The sequence below is a fragment of the Sciurus carolinensis genome, chromosome X, assembly GCF_902686445.1.
Source record: "Sciurus carolinensis chromosome X, mSciCar1.2, whole genome shotgun sequence".
In the NCBI taxonomy this organism is placed as follows: domain Eukaryota; kingdom Metazoa; phylum Chordata; class Mammalia; order Rodentia; family Sciuridae; genus Sciurus; species Sciurus carolinensis.
In genome coordinates, this window is record NC_062232.1 from 3,242,447 (window position 1) to 3,268,315 (window position 25,869).

General features: G+C 50.1%; 1 protein-coding gene across 5 annotated transcripts in view; it reads right to left on the bottom strand.

Annotated features, from left to right (window-relative positions):
• Nlgn4x (neuroligin 4 X-linked) overlaps nucleotides 1-25,869 on the bottom strand; it is a 301,913-nt gene that overhangs the window by 205,682 nt on the left and 70,362 nt on the right. For all 5 annotated transcript variants that reach the window (XM_047537041.1, XM_047537037.1, XM_047537040.1 and 2 more), the window contains exon 4: nucleotides 8,681-9,445. In XM_047537041.1, coding sequence (XP_047392997.1) covers nucleotides 8,681-9,152 — 472 coding nt within the window. In that variant the 5' untranslated portion in view covers nucleotides 9,153-9,445. The remainder of the gene's footprint in view (nucleotides 1-8,680; nucleotides 9,446-25,869) is intronic.

Sequence of the window (25,869 nt, forward strand, 5' to 3'; positions counted from 1 at the left end):
TTGTAGAAGCGGGTCCCCTGCTGCCTCAGTTTCCCAACAGGACTCAGCCTGGTAACAAGAAGATGTGTGATATTATCATTTCCAACAGCTGCGAATGAACAATGAATATTTAAAATATCAAATGACCTGCTAAGAGAATACGGGACATAAATGACGCTATCTAATCCAGCTGTGCCATCCGACAGTCAATGAATGAAATGATAGAACGTTCTGGAAAGAAACACTACCCAGGAGCCCAGCCAGTCTCCCAGAAGACAAACGGCCCCCAGAGTTTCTATCTTGGACCGTTATTTTCAAACAAAATTTAGGGAGATCCATCTTCATTATTGTAGGTCATTTTGATCGGTGCAAATTAGGAGAAAATCTAAACTGCAAACTGCATTCAGAGTCGCATCGTGTGACGCAGCCACATCAATATTCACAGCTGCTCAGTTCGCAGTGGCTAGATGGGGGAACCCACCTAGATGCCCTCCAAAAGGTGAATGGATAAAGAGACTGTGGTATGTATATACGATGGAATATTACACAGCCATGAAGAAGAATAAAATGATGGCATTTGCAGGCAAAAAGATGGAGTTGGAGACTATCATGCTGAGTGAGATAAGCCAATCCCAAAAAAGCAAAGAATGAATGATCTCTCTGAGAAGTGGATGATGACACATCATGTGGGGTGGGAGGGAGGCAAGGATGGAGGAAGGAGGGGCTTTATAGAGGAAAGAGGGGTGGGATCGCGGGGAGACAGACGGGTGCCGAGAGAGTTTCACCTCGGTTTCCTCGAGCTCTTTAAATACTGAGAACCTTTTCATTGATTCACTGCAGATTGATTGTGGTCTAACCCTTGCTCACAGTCGCCTCTACTCAGGAGCAGCGAGGACCCCGTGTCCCACATCCGACGGCAGGCGGCAGCCGGAATCGACCCGTTATTTTTTGCAGGATGTCATGTGGATGTGGATGGGGAACACACGCTCGCCCGCGTCCACCAGGTTACGATCCGGTTTTCGCTTGGGTTTGGCGGCTGTGTAGACACAGCCGGATCATGTGCGACGAGAAGACAAATGAAACCAATTTCTCTTGAAGACCGAGCCACCCAAAGGCAGGAGGCTCCCTTCCAAAAACGGTGTGAACGCGGCCTGGGTGACCGGTTCTTCTCCGTCCCACCGCGAGCCAGAAATCCCCTTAATGACACAAAAAACGAGTCCGTTCAGGAAGAAAGGTGAACAAAAATCACATGATGCACATTTGTTCTGCACTGAATGGAGCGACCTAAGCAGACCAGCGGAGACGGTCCTGCTTCTTCCCTGGCTGGTGCCTTCCAGGAACAGGGGACTCGCCAGCGCTCACACTCTGTGCCCTGTGCAGGGTGGACGCTCTGGATCCCCAGGTCCAACTCTGCTGCCTCTCAGGGAAACCGAGGCCAGCAGAAGAATCCCCGCAGCTGCACCCCAAGACCAGCAAGCAGGCTCCGGCCAGGCGGCCACAGGGAGAGACGGGGATTTGCAGCAATAAAGCCCCAGGCATCAGGGTGCTCCCCACAGATGCAGGTCAGGAGGGAAGATGGAGATGGAGACTGCTCAAGCGACTTTGCTAACAGCACTGGAGAAGCAGGGAAGGCAGCAGCTGAGGGGCTGGGTATTGAACCCGGGGTGCTCAGCCAAGGAGCCACCTCCCCGGCAAACACATAAATTTATGTTTCATTTACAGACAGGGTCTCACTAAATCGCTGAGGACCTTGATAAATGGAGAAGGCTGGCCTCCAACTTCCCTTCCTCCTGTCTCAGCCTCCTGAGTCAATGGGATTCAAGATGGGTGCAACCTCATCCAGAAATTCTCCTGATTTCAAGCTCAGCTGATTAACACATATAAATTCCACCTGCAACCTTGATCACCTTGTGCTGCTTGAAATCCCAAATGAAATCACAGTATTCCAAGATCAGGGGCCGTATAACGAGACCGCCAAAGTTTCAGAAAACCTGTGTATCTTCCCAGCACGGATATTCCAGTTAGTATTCAGAGTTAGGGATTTCTAACGTAAGGGCAGCTTCCTTGGCATAGAAGAAATTTTCCTGCTCATGAAAACACCCGCTTTTCCATCATCTGGTGGACCTGAGTCCCCCAGAATGTCCATTCTTTCTCTGACCAGGTGGGAGTTCTTGAGTCCACAGTGCCAATCGAAACTCTTTCCGGGTGGCTCAGGAGGACAAGGTAGGAGGAGAGCAAGTTCAAGGCCAGCCTCAGGAACTTAAAGCAGTCCTCAGCAAATTAGCAAGATCCTGTCTAAGGACTTAAAATCAGCTCCCTACAGTGACGCAGCCACATCATTGTTTATAGCAGCTCAACTCACAATAGGTAAACTATGGGACCAACCTAGGTGCCCTTCAACAGATGGATGGATAAAGAAGTGTGGTACATATACACAGTGGAATATTACTCAGCCATAAAGAAGAATGAAATGAAGGCATTTCCTGGTAAATGGATGGAGCTAGAGAATATCATGCTCAGTGAGATAAGTCAATCCTAAAAAAACCAAATGTTTTCTCTGATATGCAGATGCTAATTCAGCATACATGGGGGTTGGGGTTGCTAAGGAAGAACAGAGTTATTTTATATTAGGTAGAAGGGAGTGAAGGGAGGGAAGGGTGTGGGGTGGGAAGGACAGTAGAGTGAACAGACATGATGACTCATGTGCATGTGTGACTGCATGACCATGTGATCCTGCAACATGTGCAATCAGAAAAATGAGAGGTGACCCTCCATTTATGTCTGATCTGTCAAAATGCATCCATGCCTTCTGCTGTCAGGGGCAACTCATTAGCACAAATGAAAAGACTTTTAATAAAATGCCTGGGGATGTTGCTCAGTGGTTAAGCACCCCTGGGTTCAATCCCTGGTACCAAAAATCAAACAAACTCTTCCCGGGAATTTTTATAATGGAATTAAAGAGCTGTGACCCCAAAAGGCACTGCTGAGACTTGTCAGTGTAACGCTCAGTTCCAGCAAGGACAGAGTCTCACCCCGCCACAGAGAGGAGAGAATCCAGCAACCAGGCATGAAGAGCAGGGTTACTTTTGGAGTTCTTCCTTCCAGTCGTGTCTAAAACCTAGCCATATCCTTCTCATTCCCTAATCTAGTTTCTCTGAATTTTGCAATGAGTTGTATTTTCATTAGTTTTTTTGTTGCTGTGACTGAAGAAAGACCCAAGAAGAGCAACAGAGAACAGGAAAAGTTTATCTGGGCTCATGGTTTCAGAGGCTCAGTCCATGGTGGGCCAACGCCATGGCTCTGGCCCAAGGTGAGGCAGAACAAAATGGCGGAAGGGCCTAGAGGAGGAGAGCAGCTCAGGACGTGGCACCAGGAAGCAGAGAGAGCTCTGCTCACCAGGGACCAGATATCAACCCCATGGAGCCAGGGACAGGATACAGTCCCCAGGGAGCCAGGGACAGGATATAGTCCCCAGGGAGCCAGGGACAGGATATAGTCCCCCAGGAACCAGGGACAGGATATAGTCCCCAAGGAGCCAGGGACAGGATATAGTCCTCAAGGGATGTCCCCAGTGACCCACCTCCTCCAGCCACACCCCACCTGCCTTGAGTTACCACCTGGTTTATGTGGACTCTTGGTTTCAAAAGTTCACTCCATGGTGGGCCAACTTCATGGCTCTGGCCCAAGGTGAGGCAGAACAAAATGGCGGAAGGACAGGAAGGAAGAAAGCAGCTCAGGACGTGGCAGCAGGAAGCAGAGAGAGCTCTGCTCACCAGGGACCAGATCTAAACCCCAAAGGCAGGTGCCCAGTGACCCAGCTCCTCCAGCCACACCCCACCTGCTATAGTCACCACCCAGTTAATCCACTCAAGTGGATTAATCCACCAGTTTGGTTACACCTCTCATGACCCAATCATTTCCCCTCTAAATCTACTTGTATTGTCCCACACACGAGCTGCAGGGGTCGACCTCACATCCAATCCAGTACACGTTACAACATACAAGTCTCCTTTTCACCAACAGACATTTTCCTCCCCCACGTGGGCAGATGGAAGCTGGGTAGATTTCTATCCCTCAGAGACCAGTGATCCTGACATTTGCAGGGATTCCACAACGAGTTGGAGGTTTGAAATCATGGAAAACATGCTATAAACTGTATCTGGGAGCAGATCTAATGCTGGCTGTGAAACATGAGCTCATTCTGTCATGAAACGGTGAAGGACAGGAAGGTCACAGGGTGGCCGACCTCCCCGGAGTCCTGGGACCTCCCTTGGATGCTCAGCATTGTGCAAGCCGGTTCGTGTTCCTAGATGCCTACGTTCAAATTGTCCATGGATCACATTCCTCCTGATGAAGCCCATCCGGATCTCGGGCTTCTACACGTCTCAGCCATGGGGACATTCCATCCCGTTCTCTTGAAAATCCTCCCTCCCTAGACTCCCACAGACCCTTCCTCTGCTTTACAGGACGATTAATTCTGCAAATGCCCAGAGGTCCCTGGGTCTCGTCTCTCTCCTGTGCGTCCCCGAGCTGGGGACGGTCATTTAAATCACCAGGGAATGTTGGCCCAGGAAGGAGCACTAAACAAGTCAGATGGGTGGGCGCCATGTTTTCTGCCATTACTGCTCCAAAACCTTCCTTCCCATTGGGTTGCTGGCCATAAAAATGCGATTTTGTTTTTATAGAATCTGCAATCGTATGTTGTTATGACCCCATAATAAAAGGACAAGGATCGTAACTGTCATTGATATTTTCTATTTTCTAGTCTCATGAGGGAGAATGGAAGGGTCGGTTGTACCTCCCCTGAAATCTTTCAAGCACAACGATTTAGATATCTATGTCCAAAGATCCTATGAAATAGGTTGCTTAGTAGGTTGAAAATGTTGGATATTTCTCCTTTATCTTTAACTCTAATTCTAAAGGTTTATCTTTAACTCTCATTCAAAGGTCCTCATGAAAAAGAGGGAGTTTCCATAGGTGGTCTTTCTACATTCTTCGACCCCCTGACTGAGAGCAATGGTGAGTTCCAACGTCATCTCCCATTTACCAACGAACACGGACTTATCCTTTACCTCCACCTCAGACTTCTGAGCTTGGCATTCACGATTTGTCTAAGCAAAGCACCAAGCTACGCTCTGCACAGCTTCCCAAAAGTGGTCACTCTTCTCTCTCACACACACTGTGCGGATCCTGCAGAAATCTCTTTTCTAGTTACAACACTGTTCCTACGACCTACTCTGCACCCCGATGGGGTACATGGACAGAGACCCTTGAGCATCTATCAAAAGGTTAAATCTGCGACTCAATGCTGATTAATTAGCTCGTTGCTGGGACCCCAAAGACCAATGATTCATCTAGAAAAACCTAAATGATTTATTGACATCTGTAAGGTAGGAATTAGTGATAAAGAATCAGTCCTGGGTTGGTTCCACAATCTGGCTATGGTGAATTGAGCAGCTATGAACGTTGATGTGGCTGTATCTCTGTAGTGTGCTGATTTTAAGTCCTTTGGGTTTAGGCCAAGGACTAGATGTCCTTCGATTGATGAATGGATAAAGAAACTATGGTATATATATATATATACAAAGGAATATTACTCAGCCATAAAGAATGATAAAATGATGGCATTTTGCAGGCAAATGGATGAAATCGGAGAATATCATGCTAAGTGAGATAAGCCAATCTCAAAAAACCAAAGGAAAAATGATCTCGCTGATAAGCGGATGATGATACATAATGGGGGTTGGGAGGGGGGCAAGAATGGAGGAAGGAGGGACTGTATAGAGGGAAAAGAGGGGTGGGAGGAGTGGGGGGGAAGGAAAAAATAACAGAATGAATCAAACACCGTTACCCCTATGTAAATGTATGATTACGCAAATGCTGGGCCTCTACTTCATGTACAACCAGAGAAACAACATGTATCCCATTTGTTTACAATTTTAAAAAAAAGAGATACAGCAGGGAAAAAAATGGAATCAGGCCTAGGTTTCGTTGGTCATAGTGTTCCTTTTCCTTTGTACCAATAAACTCCCCTTCAGCAAGACCTGATTTATTTTAAAGGGCAGTTGCTATGATTCTTCTGGTTTTGAAGAAAAATCGTAGCATATAAAAGGCTATAATGCAAAAAGACTTCTAGCAACTTTCTCATGTTTTTTATTTGTTTTTCAAAGACAAGGTGCTGGGGATGTGGCTCAGTGGTAGCGAACTCGCCTGTCGTGCATGACGTTCGGGGCTTAATCATCAGCTCCGTGAAAAAAGAAAGAAAAAAAAAAGGAAAATAAGGATATGTACTGTTGTGGTTTAGACGTGAGGTGTCCCCCAAAAGCTCATATGTGAGACGATGCAAGGAAGTTTGCAGGTGAAATGACTGGTTGATGAGAGTCTTCACCCTATGAGTGGATTAATCCACTGATGTGGATTAACTGAGTGGTAGCTGTAGGTAAGTAGGGTATGGCAGGAGGAGGTGGGTCACGGGAGGTGCGTCTTTGGGGTGTATGTTTTCTCTGTGGGGAGAGGACACAGCTCTCTCTGCTTCCTGGTGGCCACGTCCTGAGCCTCTTTCCTCTCCCGCCATGATGGAGACCAATGGAGTCCGCCATCTTTGGACGGAGACCTCTGAAACCGTGAGTCTCGACTGAACTTTTTCTCCTCTAAAATTGTTCTTTTCAGGTCTTTGGTTCACGGCAGTGAAAAAAAGCTAAATAAACATGCACTTGGCTCAATGATCCATTTTTGAATTTTATGACACTTCTCCATATTACACGGCAGAAGGAATGTAGACCTTCCAGCCAGCCTGATCCAGACAGAAAGACAAATGTCAAAACTGCACATGTGTCCATCAAACTGAAATTTTGACTTCTCCATATTTATTCCAGTTTCCAAACCATTGAATAAATGCCAAGCTACGGTCGAAGATCTTGCCTCAAGACAGACCTTCCGAGGAAACCACGGGACATCATAATTTGAACATGTTGCACAAGTGGAATGAATAGCCAGTAATTAAACATCTAATTAAACATCCTAACCTCCCTACTGATTCCGAAGTTGATATAATTTAGACAATAAACAAGGGGAAAAAAAAAAACAAACACAAAATTCTTGACCCAATTAATCTGAGAGACTGTGGGGTTTTGCTTTGTTTTTGATTTTGGTGTTAATATTCTGGCTTTGGATGTGCACCAGCCAAACTCCGATATTTCCATCCTATGGGGAGGTCGATTTTGCTTGTTCAGCCCTATAAGGTTTCCGATTGGCTGGTCGGGACGGTGCACATATTGCTTTGAGAAGGCTAAAGAGCTCAAGGAGAAAAACCGGGTTTTATTGTTAACGTGAAATTGCTTCTCCGCCAGGTAGCTCTGTCCTGACTTTTTATAGTCTCTGGCTCCAGGGCCACGCTTAACGGAGAAGCCATGGCCAGAGGGGTCTGTGTGTCAATGAGATGACTCTGCACATCTAGGTCCCTGAGCAAAGGGGCTACTGGCTTTCCTTGTGGGGTCTTCTGATGGGGTCCAACGAGGTCTATGCAGAGGGATTCCTTCTGAGAAGGAAGGGGGTGGCCCTCGAATTTCTTTCTGTGGGCTGTTCCTGGTCATTCCCATGAGACACCAGCATGGTCCGGTTTTCCTCACCTGAGACCATTGTCCTACCATGTTCATGGAGAAAGAACCACAGCACGCAAGGAACAGAATCTGGGGAACAGTAGGTTCGCCTACCCCTGACCTTCTGCCAAATCTTACGGGAAAACATTTCCCAGGGAGCCAAGGATAAAAAAAGAGACTGAAGAGGGAGGAAAACCAAATTCTCCATCAGAAAAGGCAAAAGAGGAGATCAAGTGTCTAGAGTGGATGCGTCTAGAATCCCCACGAATTTCCTCCTTCGGTTCCAGTAAGAGTTCCATTTGTTTTAGTTTCCCAATCCCTAGAAATGGCATATGAAAAAATAATAATAACTGAGAAAGGTAGCTCCAGAGAAAATGTGAATTTGAAGTCCACACGGGTGTGGAGAGGCCCACATTTCCATCACATGAGATGAAGTTAATGCACTGAGCATTATTTTTCCAATTTTCACACATTTTCGCTATTGCTCAGTGGAAGAAGAGTGTTTTTTTTTGAAAGCTACACATGATTACCTAAAGCAGCTGCAATCTTCTTTATAGATACATCTGCCACCTGACACTGAAGGACAGGAGAGGAAAAAAATAAAAACAACACCCAAATCCACACTGACGAGATGAATTCTGAACCATGGAAGCCGGCCATCGTACGCCCTATCCATTCCTTGGCTATTGAAAACCATCTTTTAACCCCTTCCAAGACTCAAAAAAGAATCACGATAATCTTATGTACGTAAAGCAGACAGAACCGTCCATTCTATTTTTTTTTTCTTTTAGTTTTCAAACACAAAAATGATAATGCACTTTTTTATAGATTCATCGCTTCTTCTCCAATGACTCAGGTACAGCATGTAACATCACGTGCTCGTGCTAATTAGCACCTGTAATGAAAGGCGCTGACCAGGCTAGGCAGTCAATATATGGAAGCAATTAAAGAAGTCGTGAATGACAGTCTTATTGACCCATTAGAAACTCAGTCAGGGTCTGCAACACTCACGGTAAGTCGCTACGAGAACCACTCTCTGAACTGGGCAAACAGGTCAACAGATGGGAACAGCACGGATGGACGGCCCTAAGGAAGGGACTTACCATCTTCCGTGGGCACGTAGATGTTCAGGTAGAGGCAGTCTTCATTCTGATCCTGAACGTAGGTCATCAGAGTATCCAGGTTGGCGGTAAACCAGATGGGCAGCATATCGTGCAGGAGGGACCTCTCGTCCAGGTGTTGAGGGCAGACGGCAGCAAACTGGGTGGCGTTCCGAACACCAGTCCATGAGGAAGGGGGTTCTGGGGGCTGGAACCGCCTCTCTCCAGTGGGAGGTGAGGCGTAGGGCACCCCCAGGTATTGCTCCACTGGACCCAAAATCTCATTGGGCAATGGTGTTCTTAGGCCCCGGATTTTGCCGTAGTTGGTGTTGACAACCGGATACTGTGCTTGGCTGTCGATCAGGGTGAACTTGATGGCCAGCGCGGTAATCCAGAGCAGGACGTTGGAGTTTAACATGACACAGACCGGGGTGAAGAACAACGGGAGCCATAACAATCCCTTGGGCCTTGACATGGTTCACACGCACATCCGCAGGTGGTCCAGGTAATAGGGGGCCGAGGAGGGGAAGAGGAGAGGGGACGCTGGTGGAGAGGGGGGTTTCCCAGCAGAGGCTATGCAGGAGAGCGCCTGAGCTCACTGCTCGGAGACAAGCCCAAGGTCAGGAAGAAACATGGCGGACTTGTTGGATTCCCATTGCCAGGGGACCACTCTGGTTGAATCCTGCAGCCAGATTTCGGAGAGGATGACGCTGTCCAAGGAAGCGCTGACCATCCAACAATGACTCCTTATGAAAACTCCAAAGCAACCTGAAGGGAAAAGAAAGTAGAGAAGGATAAAGAAGACAAGGCAGTGGTCCTGTCCCCTCGGCTGGCCCTGTGGCGCATCCCACTGCTTCCTGGTAGGAAATTATTCACTACCGAATCCGAGCCGTGCACCTTCCCTTAGCAGACGTGAGCAAGAACATCGCCGGCCTCAACTTTCCCCGCACACCCTGTCAGCCGGACCCAAGCCCAACGCTGAAGAAGAACTCAACAAGTCACTGTCGAGTGAACGCAAATCCCTCAAGGTTAAAAGAATGGTACGTAGGTAGCTGTGGACACGCACCCTACGAGGAAGCAACCCCCCTCCATCGCTTACACATTGGGCAATGGATGCGTAACGGTTCCCAAATGTTCAAGGGGGTCCTCTCTGTCCCTTAAGAGCATATGGTGGATCTCCCAAAGTGTTTCCATGGTGGGGGGAACTGGAAACCTACATCCAGGTCCATGTGGCTTCAGATGCCACAAAACGTACATCACCTCACGGAAGCAGGGTCGGCTTGGGACGTTAACGCTCACTGGTGTACTTAGTTGGAAACGTGTACCGGCATCATTTCACCTCCCAGAATCTGAACGTCCTGGTAAATCGCTAAACAAGATGGCGCCTTCCCAAAGCATGCCATGGTTTGGTGGCTTGGAGAAACCATTCATAATTACAAGGGTTGACACCTTTCATCTGGACTTCTGTGCCCAGAGGGTTTAATTCTTCCTAGGGCACCTTCTGCAAAGAACTGAGGGTGCATTTGAATAACACTCCTTCTAAACCTTGAAGAAACCCATGTTCAAAGGCTCACCACCTTTGATTTTTCTGGACATGGAGGATTTGATCATCATCAGATAAACCAATGTTCTTTTGACAGGCGATGGTGTCGTGCACCGGTAAACTGTACAATAAAAGTAAATGGCCTCTTAGAGATGAAAAGTGAATGGCCTCTTGGGAGTCCCTTCCTGTATGTGTGGTATATATACACATTATTTTTTCAGTGCTAGAAATTGAACCCAAAAGTGCTCTACCACGGAGTAACATCCCCAGTCCTTGTGAGATAGGAGCTCACAAATTAGCTGAGGTTGACTTCCAACTTGAGATCCTCCTGCCTCAGCCTCCTGAGTCACTGGGATTACACGCCTGCACCACCATGTCCATGTAAATAACATTATTTAACTCAAAAATAGACAAAGGTGTTTATAAGAACCTTAGTGGTTATTCTGAGCATTGGTGGACTAAAGGATGAGTCTGTAGTTCATTTAGCTGATCTGAGGAGCAAACTACGTCAACAGGTATTTTTGCCAACAATAAAAATGTATCAGAGGTGGATCTATCACAGGGTCTATCACCAGGGGGAGGAGGAGGATGCTCCATAGTGCCCACCATCCTCGACATAGTTCACCAGAGTTGAGTGGAAATGTACTCAAAATCAGGAGAGTAACTCTGAAAGTGAACAAGAGCCTCCCATCACATGGCTGATGCTTGGGCTTGCTTCTATCTTTGAATCCTCCCGTACATAGCGCTTGGAGGTCCGCCAGGCCATGATCCAATTCCTCCATAATTAAGAGGCAGACGAGAGCCGCGAGAGGGGATATCACGTACCGAGGCTGCAGTTTTCCTGAAAACCCGTTCGCTTTGGAAACGAGCGTTCTCTCTCAGTTCCCTAGGGAGGCAGGGAACGCCTTTCACTTTCAACTCAGACCAACCGGGTTCCTGGAATGTTCCCTTTCTGTGGCTGAGGGAGGGTCATTGGGTAAACGTGTGGGTCCCACGGGCTTCGTGAGGCTGTGCAGAGCAGCCGTGAGGCTACAAGTAACAGGCGCACCGCACAGAAAAGACTCCACCGGAGTCCAACCTGGTCAGCGGACGCCTGGGCAGAGTAAGCCCTGGCCGGAGTCACCGTGAGTGTGGAGCCGGCTCTATAGTTGCTCAGTTAAGTTCTTCGGGCCTCGCTTATCGGTACAAGGCTTGGGATGACGGGAGATGTTCTATTCAGGGTGGTAGCCGATGGCTGGAAGGCAGGTCTCAATAAATGAAGAATTCGGAAGGTGGATTTCTCCCAGGGCTTCAAAACCAACTCCAGAGGGAATTCTGACCCTCTACCTAAGTCCCGCCATACGACGTGAAAGTGGATATCTGCAGGACCCAGGTGACTTGACACTGCCCGGGGCGAGCCACACCTGGGCTCCATGTCTGGAAAGGTTTGGCCAAGTCTAAGCCCACACCCCACGAGGTTCTGACAGACGGCGGGAGATGATGGACCTGTCACTAGAAGAGGAAGAGCCCAGGTGCCTCTGCCCTGGGATGAGATCCACCTACGCTGTTCACGAGGTCCTCAACTCAGCCCTCTCTTCCCTTTTATTCCCTCACTTTTGAAATGTGGCCACTTGCATGGACGTGATAAAATCTCAAGCGTGAGTTTTTTTCAGTCTGAATACCAGTGACATTATGAACAAAGGCATATTCTTCGTTGGTGGAGTCTGTCCCTCTGGGCACCTTAGAGTGTTGTGTGACATGCCCAAGCTCAAACCCCTAGATGCCAGAAGAATCCACCCACCCACCCAATAATTAAACAATTAAAGATGCACCTAAATAATCTCCAAGGGTTCCCGGAGGACGCGATTTCCCCAGGGGAGAACCATTGGTCTAAGCCACATCCTGAAAACCAATATGGCGGCCATGGAAACGACCTGTCTGTGAGGCCAATTCAATGTCACCATCATGTAGTGCTGCTTCGTGGGTACATTCAGAAGGACGTACCTAGATATGTCACTTTGCATACTTGGCCACATTTGGATTTTTTAGCACTGGAAGAAATGTTCATGTTTGATCAACGTAAGTTTCACAGACTGGAGAGGATTTCCTTCAGGACGAGACGTTGTAGATCCCTGGACAGGGACACGGATGGATCACTGAGGGACGGGGAGACTTTTCACTTGCCCTAAATTTACGTTTTTAATGTTCGGAACCTTAAAAGTGGAGGCGAAAAGGGGAATCCCCAGACATGGAAGGAGGTCATGAAGACAGCAAACTCCGTAACGTCGCGGAACGTACACAGGTAGGGTCACGCAAAGCCCAGGTTCATCTAAAGACTGGTATTTTGAACGGATGGGTGAGTCGGCTGAGCACTGTGAGGTGACTCTGCGTGACAGTGTTTCTGCTGAGAGGGAAATTAACCAAAAAAACCATCAACCGCTCGACTCTTTTTTCTTTAATGCAACATTCTTCTCTCCCAAGAGTGTAGCTCGGGAGCTCGGCTGCAGGCCAGAGGCACCAGGAAGACCCGCCATTTCTTGCATTCATTCAGAGGGCTGAGGGGAAAACAGCAGGAGCCAAATACGCGACCCCGCCACATCATGGCGCAGGTATACCCATCCTTCTGCACTAGGTACTAAGAAAGCCGGGAGCTGCGATTCCCGAGACCATGGGACATCGCAGAAACCATCTCCCTTTGTTTCTGGTGGGAAAACCAATATTTCATGGAAGACGTGAGTCGTTCCCTCTGACACTCACAGCCCAGTGCACCTGTTACCTGGCTGAGGACTCTCCTTCCTCTGCAGGAGCAAGCGCACACACACACGCGCATGCACACACACACACACTCACACACATGCACACACACACATGTGCATACACATACACACACAGGCACACACACGTACACATAACACATGCACACACACACGCATGCACACACATACACACTCACACACATGCACACACACACATGTGCATACACATACACACACAGGCACACACACGTACACATAACACATGCACACACACACGCATGCACACACATACACACTCACACACATGCACACACATACACATGCACACACACATGTGCATACACATAAACGCACACATAACACACGTGCACACACATGCACACACAGGCACACACATGTGCATACACACATAACACACATGCACACACACATGCACACACATGCACACACATACACCCACATGCGCACACACATGCACATGCACACACACATGCACATGCACACACACACATGCACACCTGCGCACACACACATTTGCACACACACCTGTGCACACACGCACACACACACGCACACACACCCACACATGCACACACACACACATGCACACGCGCGCACACGCACACACACGTGCGCACACACACCCACACATGCACACACATATGCACACACACGCACACGCACACATGCGTACACACATGCACACACATGTAGCCACACACCTGCGCACACACACATGCACACACACACACACCTGCGCACACACACATGCACACACACACACACACACCTGCGCGCACACACATGCACACAAACACACACACACACACACACACACACTCCATCCCTGTCCAAGACTCCCTCAGGGCCGAGTCTGCCAGGGGGTCTAGTTTAGTACCTACTCCTCTGGGTCTTGATTTCCTGTCCTACGTGAGCAAGGTCACCCTCGCTGTTGCCTTCTGTCTGATCTTAAACTTCTTTGCACACCGCTCCTCCGTCAGCTCTAACCAATCTAAAAAACAGATCCCATCAAAATTCTACATTAATGTTTTGGGGGGTACTTTAGGGGGTTGACCTTAGGGGCACTCGACCACTGAGTCCCCTCCTCAGCCCTATTTTGGATTTTATCTAGAGACAAGGTCTCAATGAGTTGCTTAGGGTCTCACCATGGCTGAGGCTGGCTTTGGAATCCAGATCCTCCTGCCTCAGCCTCCTCAGCCACTGGGATGACCATACTTGGCAAAATTCCACCATTTTGAACTATGATGTCCAGCACTGCATTACGTAATCGGAGAGTGAAACGCACAGGCCAACTGTACCAAAGGAATGTTCATCTTCCGCCACGCTAGGGCAGCTGGCCATACCCACCCCACTGGCCCCCTGGGCGTTTCAGAGAGTCAGGAACACACTGCACCGTGATGGCGGGAACCAGGATTTTCAACGGGAACCAAGGGAAGGAAGATAGTTTGCATCTGAGTCAACAAGACAGGAGCTGCACACTCGAATTGAGGTGGGGACAGACTTTGAACACCACGCCAAGTAGTCCAAAAAAAATCAATATTTCACCTTATGAAGATACCGTGAAGACCCTGAGCCTCTGATGAAAGTATTCGTTGCAAAGTTCAAAGCTTCAATTCGTGCACGTGGACGCCAAGCACAGGGACGGACATCAAGCCGAAACCTCCACGGGGACTTGCTCTTCTCTTTCTTCGACAACTTCCAAACCATTTCCGTATCTACAGCAAGGAATTTGCAAACATCCCAAAACTCTGCGTGGAGGTCTCTTGCCGAACTCAGCCACGCCTCCTGACCGTCGACGGTCGGTTTCCAAGCAGACGGTTACTTGGAAATCTTCAGATGCTCTTAAAAATCCAATTCACCAGCATCCCCCCCCAAAATGGTTCCAGGCTTTTGGCTCAGAATGCGATAACCAGCGATTTTCCAGGAACTCAGGTGCACGCCACCCCGTCCGCCCCTCGATTCCGCTTCTGCAAAGACCTCAGCTCTAGGGGGCGGGGAGATTCACCTAGCTGGTGAAAACCGGTGCATGGATTTTGCAATGAAATTCTGGATTCCAGAGAAGCCCACGGCACAGAAACACAAGGAAGTCCCCTCTTATCCACAGCGGACGGGGCTCAAGACCTCCAGGGGATGCCCCAGACTGCAGATGGCACTGAAGCCTACAGAGACTCTACTTTCCCTATCAACTATCTATAACGGAGTTTAACGAATAAATCAGATACATAAGAAATGAACACGAGCAAATAATCAATAGAATAATCATAAAAAGGGATTCTGATGAAAGCTACATGCACGTGCTCTTTTTCTCTCAGAAGAGCTCCCTGTATTCTCTTCGACCTTCGTCTCCTGACGACGGGGGATGAAACTCTGCGGGAAGGGTGCGTGCTGAGAGCACGAAGCGTGTGAGGTAGGATGAGGGTCGCTATTGAGGAATCAAAGGTTATCTGAAAGCAAGAAATGTCAGTCCACTGGACATGCAGGAAAACCACTGAGGAGAGTCACGGGAGGGCACTGTATACCTTGTGGATACGCTGGGTCAAGGGACCCCTCGTGTCCTGGGCACAGTGGAGCAAGATGGGGGAAGACATTATCATGCTAGTCAGAACGAGGCACCATTTAAGACATGAATTCATTATTTCTGGAACGTTTGACTTTTAAAAGTTTTCAGACTACAGATGACCTTGGGCCACTACGACTGTCCAAAGTCTAACTGCCGCTAAAGGGAGAAGGTCCTGTAGGCACACAGATGCCTAGTCACACAGAGAGACATGCAGACAGACATTTTTACAGTCACACAGCAAATACACACGTATAAATGAACAAAAGAGACCTTCGTAAACAGAAGTACGGAGAAACAAACGCTCGACGGAAAGAAAGTGCTTCCCAAAATAATGCAAAATGAAGACGCTGCTGAGGCTCGGGTCAAAATGGAAACAGGTCAAAAACAGAAGGTGGATCTCCGGAGAAGGCAGACTGTGTGCTTTGGTGTGTCCGGAAGTAAAATCAAACCACACGTCGCTTCGAGCTGCCGCGTCCTGGAACAGAAGACGGCATTTCAATAGCAGACTGGGGATGATGGACAGGTCAGAGGTGGAGGGGAGGGAGCCAGCCGGCAGGACGCGCTCGGGCTGAGCCGGCCGGTGGGAGCCGCACCCGGTTCATCTCGGTGACTCAGAAGGGACCTGTAGGTGCACGCTTTCCCGCCTGGTTTTTCCGGCTGATTATTTTACGGGGCAAAGTGAACGGAGAGATGCGGGTCGGTCTGCACCTTCCCCCAAGGTTTGCTTTTCCTGCAGGATTGAAGCAGCCTGGATTTTTCACATGGAAGGGACGATATAAACGGTTCCCTCCGAGGTTGTGTTACCAGGCCGAGGGACAGGTCATCCATCCACGTAAGAGGCTCCAGGGTGCAGACGGGGCTGGTGAGGACGGAGCTCCGCACACAGGGCCTGGTACCACCTCGGTCGTTCATGAGCCAGGTGACCTTGGCCACCTTGCTTGGCGCCTTGGGCTTTGCCGCCCTCAAATGCAAAAGGGCAACGTGGACCCTTGGACCAAGTGACCTCTGAAGCTGCATTCAGCCAGGAGGGGCCTGATCCCAGAGACGGCCACTGACCAAGACAGGACAGGAAAGAGAAAGAGCGCGGGGGAGCAGAGCCGTCCACCTGTGCCTTACGCTCTGTGCTGCAGGCTCTGCCGATTACATATCATAGATAAAGGAGCCCGAGAGTTCAGGATGAGAGTGGCTATATACCCGCAAGCCCACACGCACGGCACACACAACACACACACGCATGTGTATACATAGGGAGGCACATGCATGCGCGCATACACGCAGTGCTCACATATGCACACAGAATTAATTCACATTAGTCATCATACATACATATAGTACATAGTATGAACCTAGTACATATAATGTGCAGACTCGAATTACACAGTAAGTTTTAGCAGGTTACAGATGTGTGTGTATATACCCAAACTAAGGTCTGAATAAATAGAAATATGAATACTACCTATATATATTATGTGATATACTATATTAGGAATATATTTTATAAAGAAGTCCAATAACTTAACATTACAGTAGCTAGGGTGCGTTTGCATATATATGCATCTACATATACACACATTATACATACGCATGTATATACTTCATATTAGTTTTTATATTTTTGAACCACATATATGTGTGTGTGTATATATATATATATGTATGTATTATTAAAATAATGGAGAAAACACAGCCTCTTCAACAAATAGTTCTGGAAAAATGGAAATCCATATGCAGTAAAATGCAATTGAATCCCTGTCTGTCAGCCTGCACAAAACTCAACTCAAAATGGATCAAGGACCTCAGAATTAGACCAGAGACCCTGCACCAGATAGGAGAAAAAGTAGGTCCAAATCTTCATCATGTCAACTTAGGACCAGATTCCTCAACAAGACCCCCGGAGTGCAAGAAATCAAAGTCAGAGTTGATCAATGGGATGGATTTGAACGAAAAAGCTTTTTCTCAGCAAAGGAAACCAAAAATAATGTGAAAAGAGACCCCACAGAATGGGGGGAAATCTTCCCCACGTGAACGTCAGAGAGAGCACTCGCCTCCAAAACTTATAAAGAACTTACAAAACTTTACACCAAAATCACAAAGAACATGATCAATAAGCGGGTCAAGGAACCAGAGAGATACTTGACAGAAGAGGACATACAGGCGATTAGTAAATATATGAAACGGTGCTCAACATCTCTAGTGATTAGAGAAATGCAAATTAAAACTACTCTGAGATTCCATCTCACCCCAATTAGGATGACTGTGATCAAGAACACAAGCAACAATAAGTGTGGGCGAGGACCTGGGGAAAAGGTCCACTCACACGTGGCTGGTGGGACTGCAAAACAGTACAGCCACTCTGGAAAGCAGTGTGGAGATTCCTCAGGAAACTTGGAATGGAACCACCATGTGACCCAGCTATCCCACTCCTCAGTTTATGCCCAAAGGACTTAAAATCAGCACACTACAGTGACACAGCCACATCAGTGTTTATAGCAGCTCAACTCGCAATAGCTAAACTATGGAACCAACCTAGGTGCCCTTCCACAGATGAATGGATAAAGAAAATGTCGTACATCTACAAAATGGAATATTACTCAGTCATGAAGAGTGAAATGATGACATTTGCTGGTAAATGGATGAAGTTGGAGAATATGCTAAGCAAAAGAAGCCAATCCCAAAGAACCAAAGGCTGAATGTTTTCTCTGATACACGGATGCTAATTCACAATAACAGGGGCATCTAGGGAAGAATAGAGGTACTTAGATTAGGTAGAGGGAGTGAAGGGAGGGAAGGGTGTGGGGCAGGAAGGACAGTAGAGTGAACAGACGTGATGACTCATGTGCATGTGTGACTGCATGACCATGTGATCCTGCAACATGGACAGTCAGAAAAATGAGAGATGACCCTCCATTTACGTCTGATCTGTCAAAATGCATCCATGCCATCTGCTGTCAGAATAAATAAAGAACTTTAAGAATGTTAACATGGATTCTATCTATTCACTCCCGACGTGCATAGACGTACCACCCTTCCCTACGACGTGGGTTATCTATTTCCACCCAGGTGGCCCTAAGCAACAGCCTCCGCAAGACAGCTGGCCCCAACGTGCACCGGTAAAGCAGCGAACGCTGAGTCACAAGTTAAACACCAGCGAGGCAGGAGAGGGCCGTGGCTGGACCCCTCACCTGGACGTGGACTGCAAATCCTGGCTCACTCCCTCGGCAGCTGCAGACCAGGGTCCCAACCATGGACGCCTCCACCTGCCCAGCTGTGAGATGGGTGCAGCGAGCCTTACGTGGCATGAACGCATCCAGAGGTGGATCCTGTGACCTCTGTGTGCACCCAGGCTTTTGTCCACGCACGGTGACATGCTGGGCTGGGTTTGCTGTGAGCAGATGTGAGCTTAGAAGAGGAGGATCCCCCAAGAGCTGTCAGCTGACGGTGCTGCAGCTCATCACGGCGACGTCACTGACCTCTCCTGAGAGGCTCTGCTGGTGGATTTGGGATGCGCTGCCTGAATGATCCCCGAACAAGCTCAGGTAATAACAAGAGCCAGCGAAAGGGTTTCTGCCGAACAGCAACAGAAGGGTCAAGGGCTGACAGCCAGCGATGGGAGCAGCCTGAGGTTCAGAGTCAGGAGGGGCATTTGCACCAACCCGGGGTCCCTCCCTAAATGTTTGCATTCATGGCTCAACTCGGAGCCACCAAGGGGCAGAGATCCTGGACGAGTTACACTGGGAAAAGAGGTGGCCTCTCTTTTTTATTATTTTTATTTTTCGATGCACTGTACACAAACGGGGTACATCTTTTCATTCCTCTGGTTGTAGGCCATGTGGAGTCCCACCATTTGTGTAATGATACATGTCCATAGGGTGATGGTGTCTGTCTCATTCTATTATCTGTCCTACCCTCTGCCCCCTCCCTCCACTCATTTCCCTCTACACAATCCAGAGTTCGTCCATTTTTCCCTTACCACCTTCCTCCTCCCCATTAGGTTTCATTGTCCACTTATCAGAGAAAACATTCAGCCTTTGGTTTTCTGGGATTATTTATTATTTATTATTATTATTTCTGGCTTATTTCATTCAGCATGATAGTCTCCAGCTCCATCCATTTACTCCAAATGCCTTAATTTCATTCTTGTTTATGGCTGAGTAATATTCCACTGTGTATATATGTACCACAGTGTCTTTATCCATTCATCTGTTGAAGGGCACCTAGGTTGGTTCCATAGTTTAGCTATTGTGAATTGAGCTGCTTTAAACACTGATGCGACTGCGTCACTGTAGTGTGCTGATTCTACGTCCTTTGGGTGTAGACCGAGGAGTGGGATGGCTGGTTCACATGGTGGTAAGAGATGGTCACAAGGGAGAACAAAGCTGCAGAATTCTCTTGGGGACAAGCAGGAGAGCCGTCCAGGTGAGGTCCTGACCCTTTCCTTAGCTCATCTCCTGCGGTCTCTCCACCAGCTCCTCTCATGTCCCCACCAAAGGCTCCCCAGGGTAGTCCTCCTCTCCTCTCCTTCCTTTTCTTTTCCAGTAAGAACTTCAACATGACGGGAGATAGACAGCTGTCACTCAGGGACGCAGTCATGAGAAGTGAGGTTTCTTTCTTGTCCTTTTTTCTTATGTCCTTGGCTGGGCTTCTGGCAAAGTCGAGGACGCCCGATTTTAAAGGCAGCAGATGGAGAGCGGGGAGGTCTTTGCCTAACCCTTCCACAAACGGCGTGAGCGATGCCAGTCGACCACCTTTGCTAACAGTGCCTCCTTGAGAAGAACCTTCTGGAAGCCATTACCAGGTGGGCCGGGATGATCTTGAGGACCCAAAGCAGGTATCGAAGGCATGGGGGCAACTCCTTCCTCCAGGAAAAAATTCAGGTCTGGGTTTGGCCAAGGGCCCTCCGTTGACGGATGGCACGTGGAGCCTGGAGTCAGTCAGCCAGACCCGGTGGGAGCCCAGAGCGGGGGGTGCAGGGGCTCCAGAGCTTGGGTAGCGGGAGGTTCGCGTGGAGAAGCACACGTGTGCATGGTCAGCTGGAAGACCCCAGCAGACGCCAGCCTGGGCCATGCTGTTACGTGCGGCTCAGGAGGTAGGAGGCCCGCCTCGCGGGCTCAGGGCTCTGGGTTCGACCGCCAGCACCACAGAAAATAAGTAAAGAAATAAATACCGCGTTACGTGCATCTCCAATGTTCACGGCGTCTGCTAGTGAAATATCTGTAGTTAATTTATTCTCTCTGTTCCCATGAGTTGCACCTGACAGCAGAAGGCATGGGTGCATTTCGATAGCTCATCCGTAAATGGAGGGTCGCCTCTCATTTTTCTGATGGCCCGTGTTGCAGGACCACGTGGGTCAGGCAGTCCTATCATGAGACCTTCCAAACTCCTTCTCTAAGGAGTCTTCTCCAACGTCTCCCTAAGGAGTCTTCTCCAACGTCTCCCTAAGGAGTCTTCTCCAACGTCTCCCTAAGGAGACTTCCCCAACGTCTCCCTGAGGCGTCTTCTCCAACGTCTCCCTAAGGAGTCTTCTCCAACGTCTCCCTAAGGAGTCTTCTCCAACGTCTCCCTAAGGAGTCTTCTCCAACGTCTCCCTGAGGAGGCTTCCCCAACGTCTCCCTGAGGAGTCTTCTCCAACGTCTCCCTAAGGAGTCTCCTCTAACATCTCTCTAAGGAGTCTTCTCCAACGTCTCCCTAAGGAGGCTTCCCCAACGTCTCCCTAAGGAGTCTTCTCCAACGTCTCCCTAAGGAGTCTCCTCTAACATCTCTCTAAGGAGTCTTCTCCAACGTCTCCCTAAGGAGTCTTCTCCAACGTCTCCCTAAGGAGTCTTCTCCAACGTCTCCCTAAGGAGTCTCCTCTAACGTCTCTCTAAGGAGTCTTCTCCAACGCCTCCCTGAGGAGACTTCTCCAACGCCTCCCTAAGGAGTCTCCTCCAACGTCTCCCTAAGGAGTCTCCTCTAATGTCTCTCTAAGGAGTCTTCCCCAACGTCTCCCTAAGGAGTCTTCTCCAACGTCTCCCTAAGGAGTCTTCTCCAACGTCTCCCTAAGGAGTCTCCTCCAACGTCTCCCTAAGGAGTCTCCTCTAAAGTCTCTCTAAGGAGTCTTCTCCAACGTCTCCCTAAGGAGTCTTCTCCAACGTCTCCCTAAGGAGTCTCCTCCAACGTCTCCCTAAGGAGTCTCCTCCAACGTCTCCCTAAGGAGTCTCCTCTAACGTCTCTCTGAGGAGTCTTCTCCAACGCCTCCCTGAGGAGACTTCTCCAACGCCTCCCTGAGGAGTCTTCTCCAACGTCTCCCTGAGGAGTCTTCTCCAACGTCTCCCTGAGGAGTCTTCTCCAACGTCTCCCTGAGGCGTCTTCTCCAACGTCTCCCTGAGGCGTCTTCTCCAACGTCTCCCTGAGGCGTCTTCTCCAACGTCTCCCTGAGGCGACTTCTCCAACGTCTCCCTGAGGAGTCTTCTCCAACGTCTCCCTGAGGAGTCTTCTCTAACGTCTTCCTGAGGAGTCTTCTCCAACGTCTCCCTGAGAACGTCTCCCTGAGGAGTCTTCTCCAACGTCTCCCTGAGGAGTCTTCTCCAACGTCTCCCTGAGGAGTCTTCTCCAACGTCTCCCTGAGAACGTCTCCCTGAGGAGTCTTCTCCAACATCTCCCTGAGGAGTCTTCTCCAACGTCTCCCTGAGGAGTCTTCTCTAACGTCTCTCTGAGGAGTCTTCTCTAACGTCTCTCCGATACCAAAACCAGACCAGGACCCACCAAGGAAAGAGAACTTCAGACCCAAATGCCCGATGAACACGGGTGCAAAAACTCTCAGTAAAATCCCGGCAACTCGCACACACAGACGTATTAAAAAGCGGGTGCACCATGATCAAGTGGGGCTCATCCCAGGGAAGCAGGGTTGGATCAAGGTCCAGAAACCAATGAACGGATGCATCATGGCCACAGAGGTCAACACGAGAATCATGGGATCATCTCAACAGACGCCGAGAAAGCAATTGGGCACAACCCAGCATCCTCCTGCCCAGAACCCTAGATAAAGGGCGATCGTAGGAACGCCCCTCAGGGTCGGAAAGGCCATCTGTGTCCAACCCAAGGCCCAGATTATTCCGAATGAAGGAGAATGGGAAGCATTCCCTCTAAAAACCGGAACACACAGAGACACATGCCCTGTATCCTGAAGTCGCTCTTCCAAAGTGACGTTCGCTGACAGCTGACACTCCCCGCTCAGGCCTCTCCGAGGGAGCAGAGCCAGCAGAACTGACGGGCTGGGCAGCTTACGAGGTGTAGGGCTTCGGGTGACGGAGGAGCTCAGGTCCCGAGCTCAGTGCTGCAGAAGGGCCACCACAGGCAGGCCAGGGGCTGGGGCTTGCAGCTCCCGGATCCACCCTTCCCCCAGCCACTGCCTCAGAGGAGACACGAGGGCGAATCAGAGGCCATGGAGAATCAGAGCCCTTGGGGTGAACGTCAGAGACCCGACCTTCTGTCTCTTTGTTCTCCAAGGCGCTGCTGAGGGGCGGAGGGCTCCCTTCCAAAAGGAGTGCGGGCCCCGTTAGCATGAGGACAGGAAGGAACCCGGGTCGGATGGAGGAGGAGGACCTGGCACCATTGCTGAACCAAGAGAGGCCATCAGGGTCAATTCAAGGACACACGTCAGGGACAAAAGGACCTTCCTGGAAGTCTACCTCCAAAGACCCACAAGTGCTTTCAGAAGCAAAATCCCGCAGAAGGAGGGTGTGTCCACCCCACCAGCAGCAAACGACCACGGACCATGGTGGTGAGGAACGCAGCTGCTTTAGGTCTTGTTCAATCAGGAGGGGAGGATCCTGCATCACCTGTGTGTTGGCAAACAGGTACGGGAGGTCTCCCTAGCCACCTGTGCCCATCGGCGTTTCAGCTGCTGTGGAGAAAGGACCGTCCAGAACAACCGCAGAGGAGGAAGCGTTGATGTGGGGGCTCAGGGTTTCCGAGGTCTCAGTCCATGGACAGCAGCCTCCATTCCTCAAGGCTCGAGGTGAGGCTGAACATCATGGCGGAGAGGGTGGCGGAGGGAAGCAGCTGCCCTGGTGACCAGGAAGCAGAGGGAGAGACTCTGCTCTCCAGATACAAAACATATACCCCATAGCCAGGTGTCTGGTGCTCACCTCCTCCAGCCTCGCCCCACCTGCCTCCAGTGACCGCCCAGTTACTCCCACCAGGGACTCATTCCCTGATCAGGTGGAGGCTAGGACCCTGTCGCTTCTCCTCCAAACCTTCTCGCACTGTCGCACACCCGAGCTTTTGGGGGACACCCCGCATCCTAACCACAACACCGTCCTTGCGGATGACCTCTGTGCAACCTGAGGCCAGCACACCCTGACCACCTGGGTAGCCCGAAGCAGCCTAACCAGGAGACAATCAGGAAGACCAGGTCTTCTCTGTGCAGGAATCCAACACCCACCTGTGTCTCTTCTATCGGTCGACAGGGCTCACGTCCAAGGCCAGCCCTCTACCCTCTAGGGAGATCGGGGCGACTGCACCGGAAAACCATCACTAAATGCCAGACAAATACGTGGAGAACGAGGTAGGGTCGTACTGCATCCTGAATTCTGCAAATCAGCAGGAAAAGGGCCAGTCGGAAGCAGCGGCGTTTCACGAACGTGGCGTCAGAGGCTGAGCCTCTTCTGGAAAGCCCAGGGACGTGAGTTCCAGAGATGAACAAGAACTCAGGGAGGTGCTGAGCACCCTGCTGCTTCTCCAGCCGTCTCCCCTGCCCAGGGCACCCCGACACCCCGTGAGCAAGGGACAGAAGGAGGAAGAGTTCCTGAGCACGTCACCCTGGAAGGAACGACGTCGGGGTGTCCCCCAGGGATCCTGGTGGTGACATCTAATCCCCAACGTGGAACCTGGTTCCATAGTGTTCAGCAGTGGGGCCTCGGGCAGCCATGGGCCTGGATGAGGTCATCAGGGTGGGAATCCTGGAGTCACGGCGAGGAACAGGGACCCGCAGAGATGGGCACACCTTCTGACCCTTTGCTTGTGATGCTCTGCACCAGCTTAGGACTCTGCCAGTAAGAACGTCACAGGTGGACCTCCGTCACGGTGGCCAGATGGGACCTCCGTCACGGTGGCCAGACGGGACCTCCATCACGGTGGCCAGAAGGGACCTCCGTCACGGTGGCCAGATGGGACCTCCGTCATGGTGGCCAGATGGGACCTCCGTCATGGGTGGCCAGACGGGACCTCCGTCATGGTGGCCGGACGGGACCTCCGTCATGGTGGCCAGATGGGACTTCTGTCATGGTGGCCAGATGGGACCTCCGTCATGGTGGCCAGATGGGACCTCTGTCTTGGTGACCAGATGGGACCTCCGTCATGGTGGCTAGATGGGACCTCTGTCATGGTGGCCAGATGGGACCTCCGTCATGGTGACTAGATGGGACCTCTGTCATGGTGGCTAGATGCGACCTCTGTCATGGTGGCCAGATGGGACCTCCGTCATGGTAGCCAGATGGGACCTCTGTCATGGGTGGCTAGACGGGACCTCCGTCATGGTGGCCAGATGGGACCTCCGTCATGGTGGCCAGACGGGACCTCCGTCATGGTGGCTAGATGGGATCTCCATCATGGTGGCCAGATGGGACCTCTGTCATGGTGGCTAGATGCGACCTCTGTCATGGTGGCCAGATGGGACCTCTGTCATGGTGGCCAGATGGGACCTCCGTCATGGTGACTAGATGGGACCTCTGTCATGGTGGCTAGATGCGACCTCTGTCATGGTGGCCAGATGGGACCTCTGTCATGGTAGCCAGATGGGACCTCTGTCATGGGTGGCTAGACGGGACCTCCGTCATGGTGGCCAGATGGGACCTCCGTCATGGTGGCCAGATGGGACCTCCGTCATGGTAGCCAGATGGGACCTCCGTCATGGGTGGCTAGACGGGACCTCTGTCATGGTGGCCAGACGGGACCTCCGTCATGGTGGCTAGATGGGATCTCCATCATGGTGGCCAGACGGGACCTCCGTCATGGGTGGCCAGACAGGACCCCCTCACCTTGGACCTCAAGAACCGTGAGCCACAACAAGGTTCTGTCCCCTAAAACTCACCCTGGGCTGTACCATGGGCAATGGACACGGACCTTCCCTTCCTGTGAGGGTCTCTGATTTGCCGCTCGGAATTCCTAAGCTGCTCCGGGTCCCTTCCCTCTGGCTCTTTTTAAACACCCCTTCCTGCAGAGGTAAGGATATAAAAAGGTGGATTTTTTTTCTCTGTTTTTGCAGATGTCACAGATTTGATGCAATTAGTGCTTTTCTTGGCTATTTTCAGCCCGCCTATTAAGAGCTATTCTTTCACCTTGGTCTCTTCCTCTT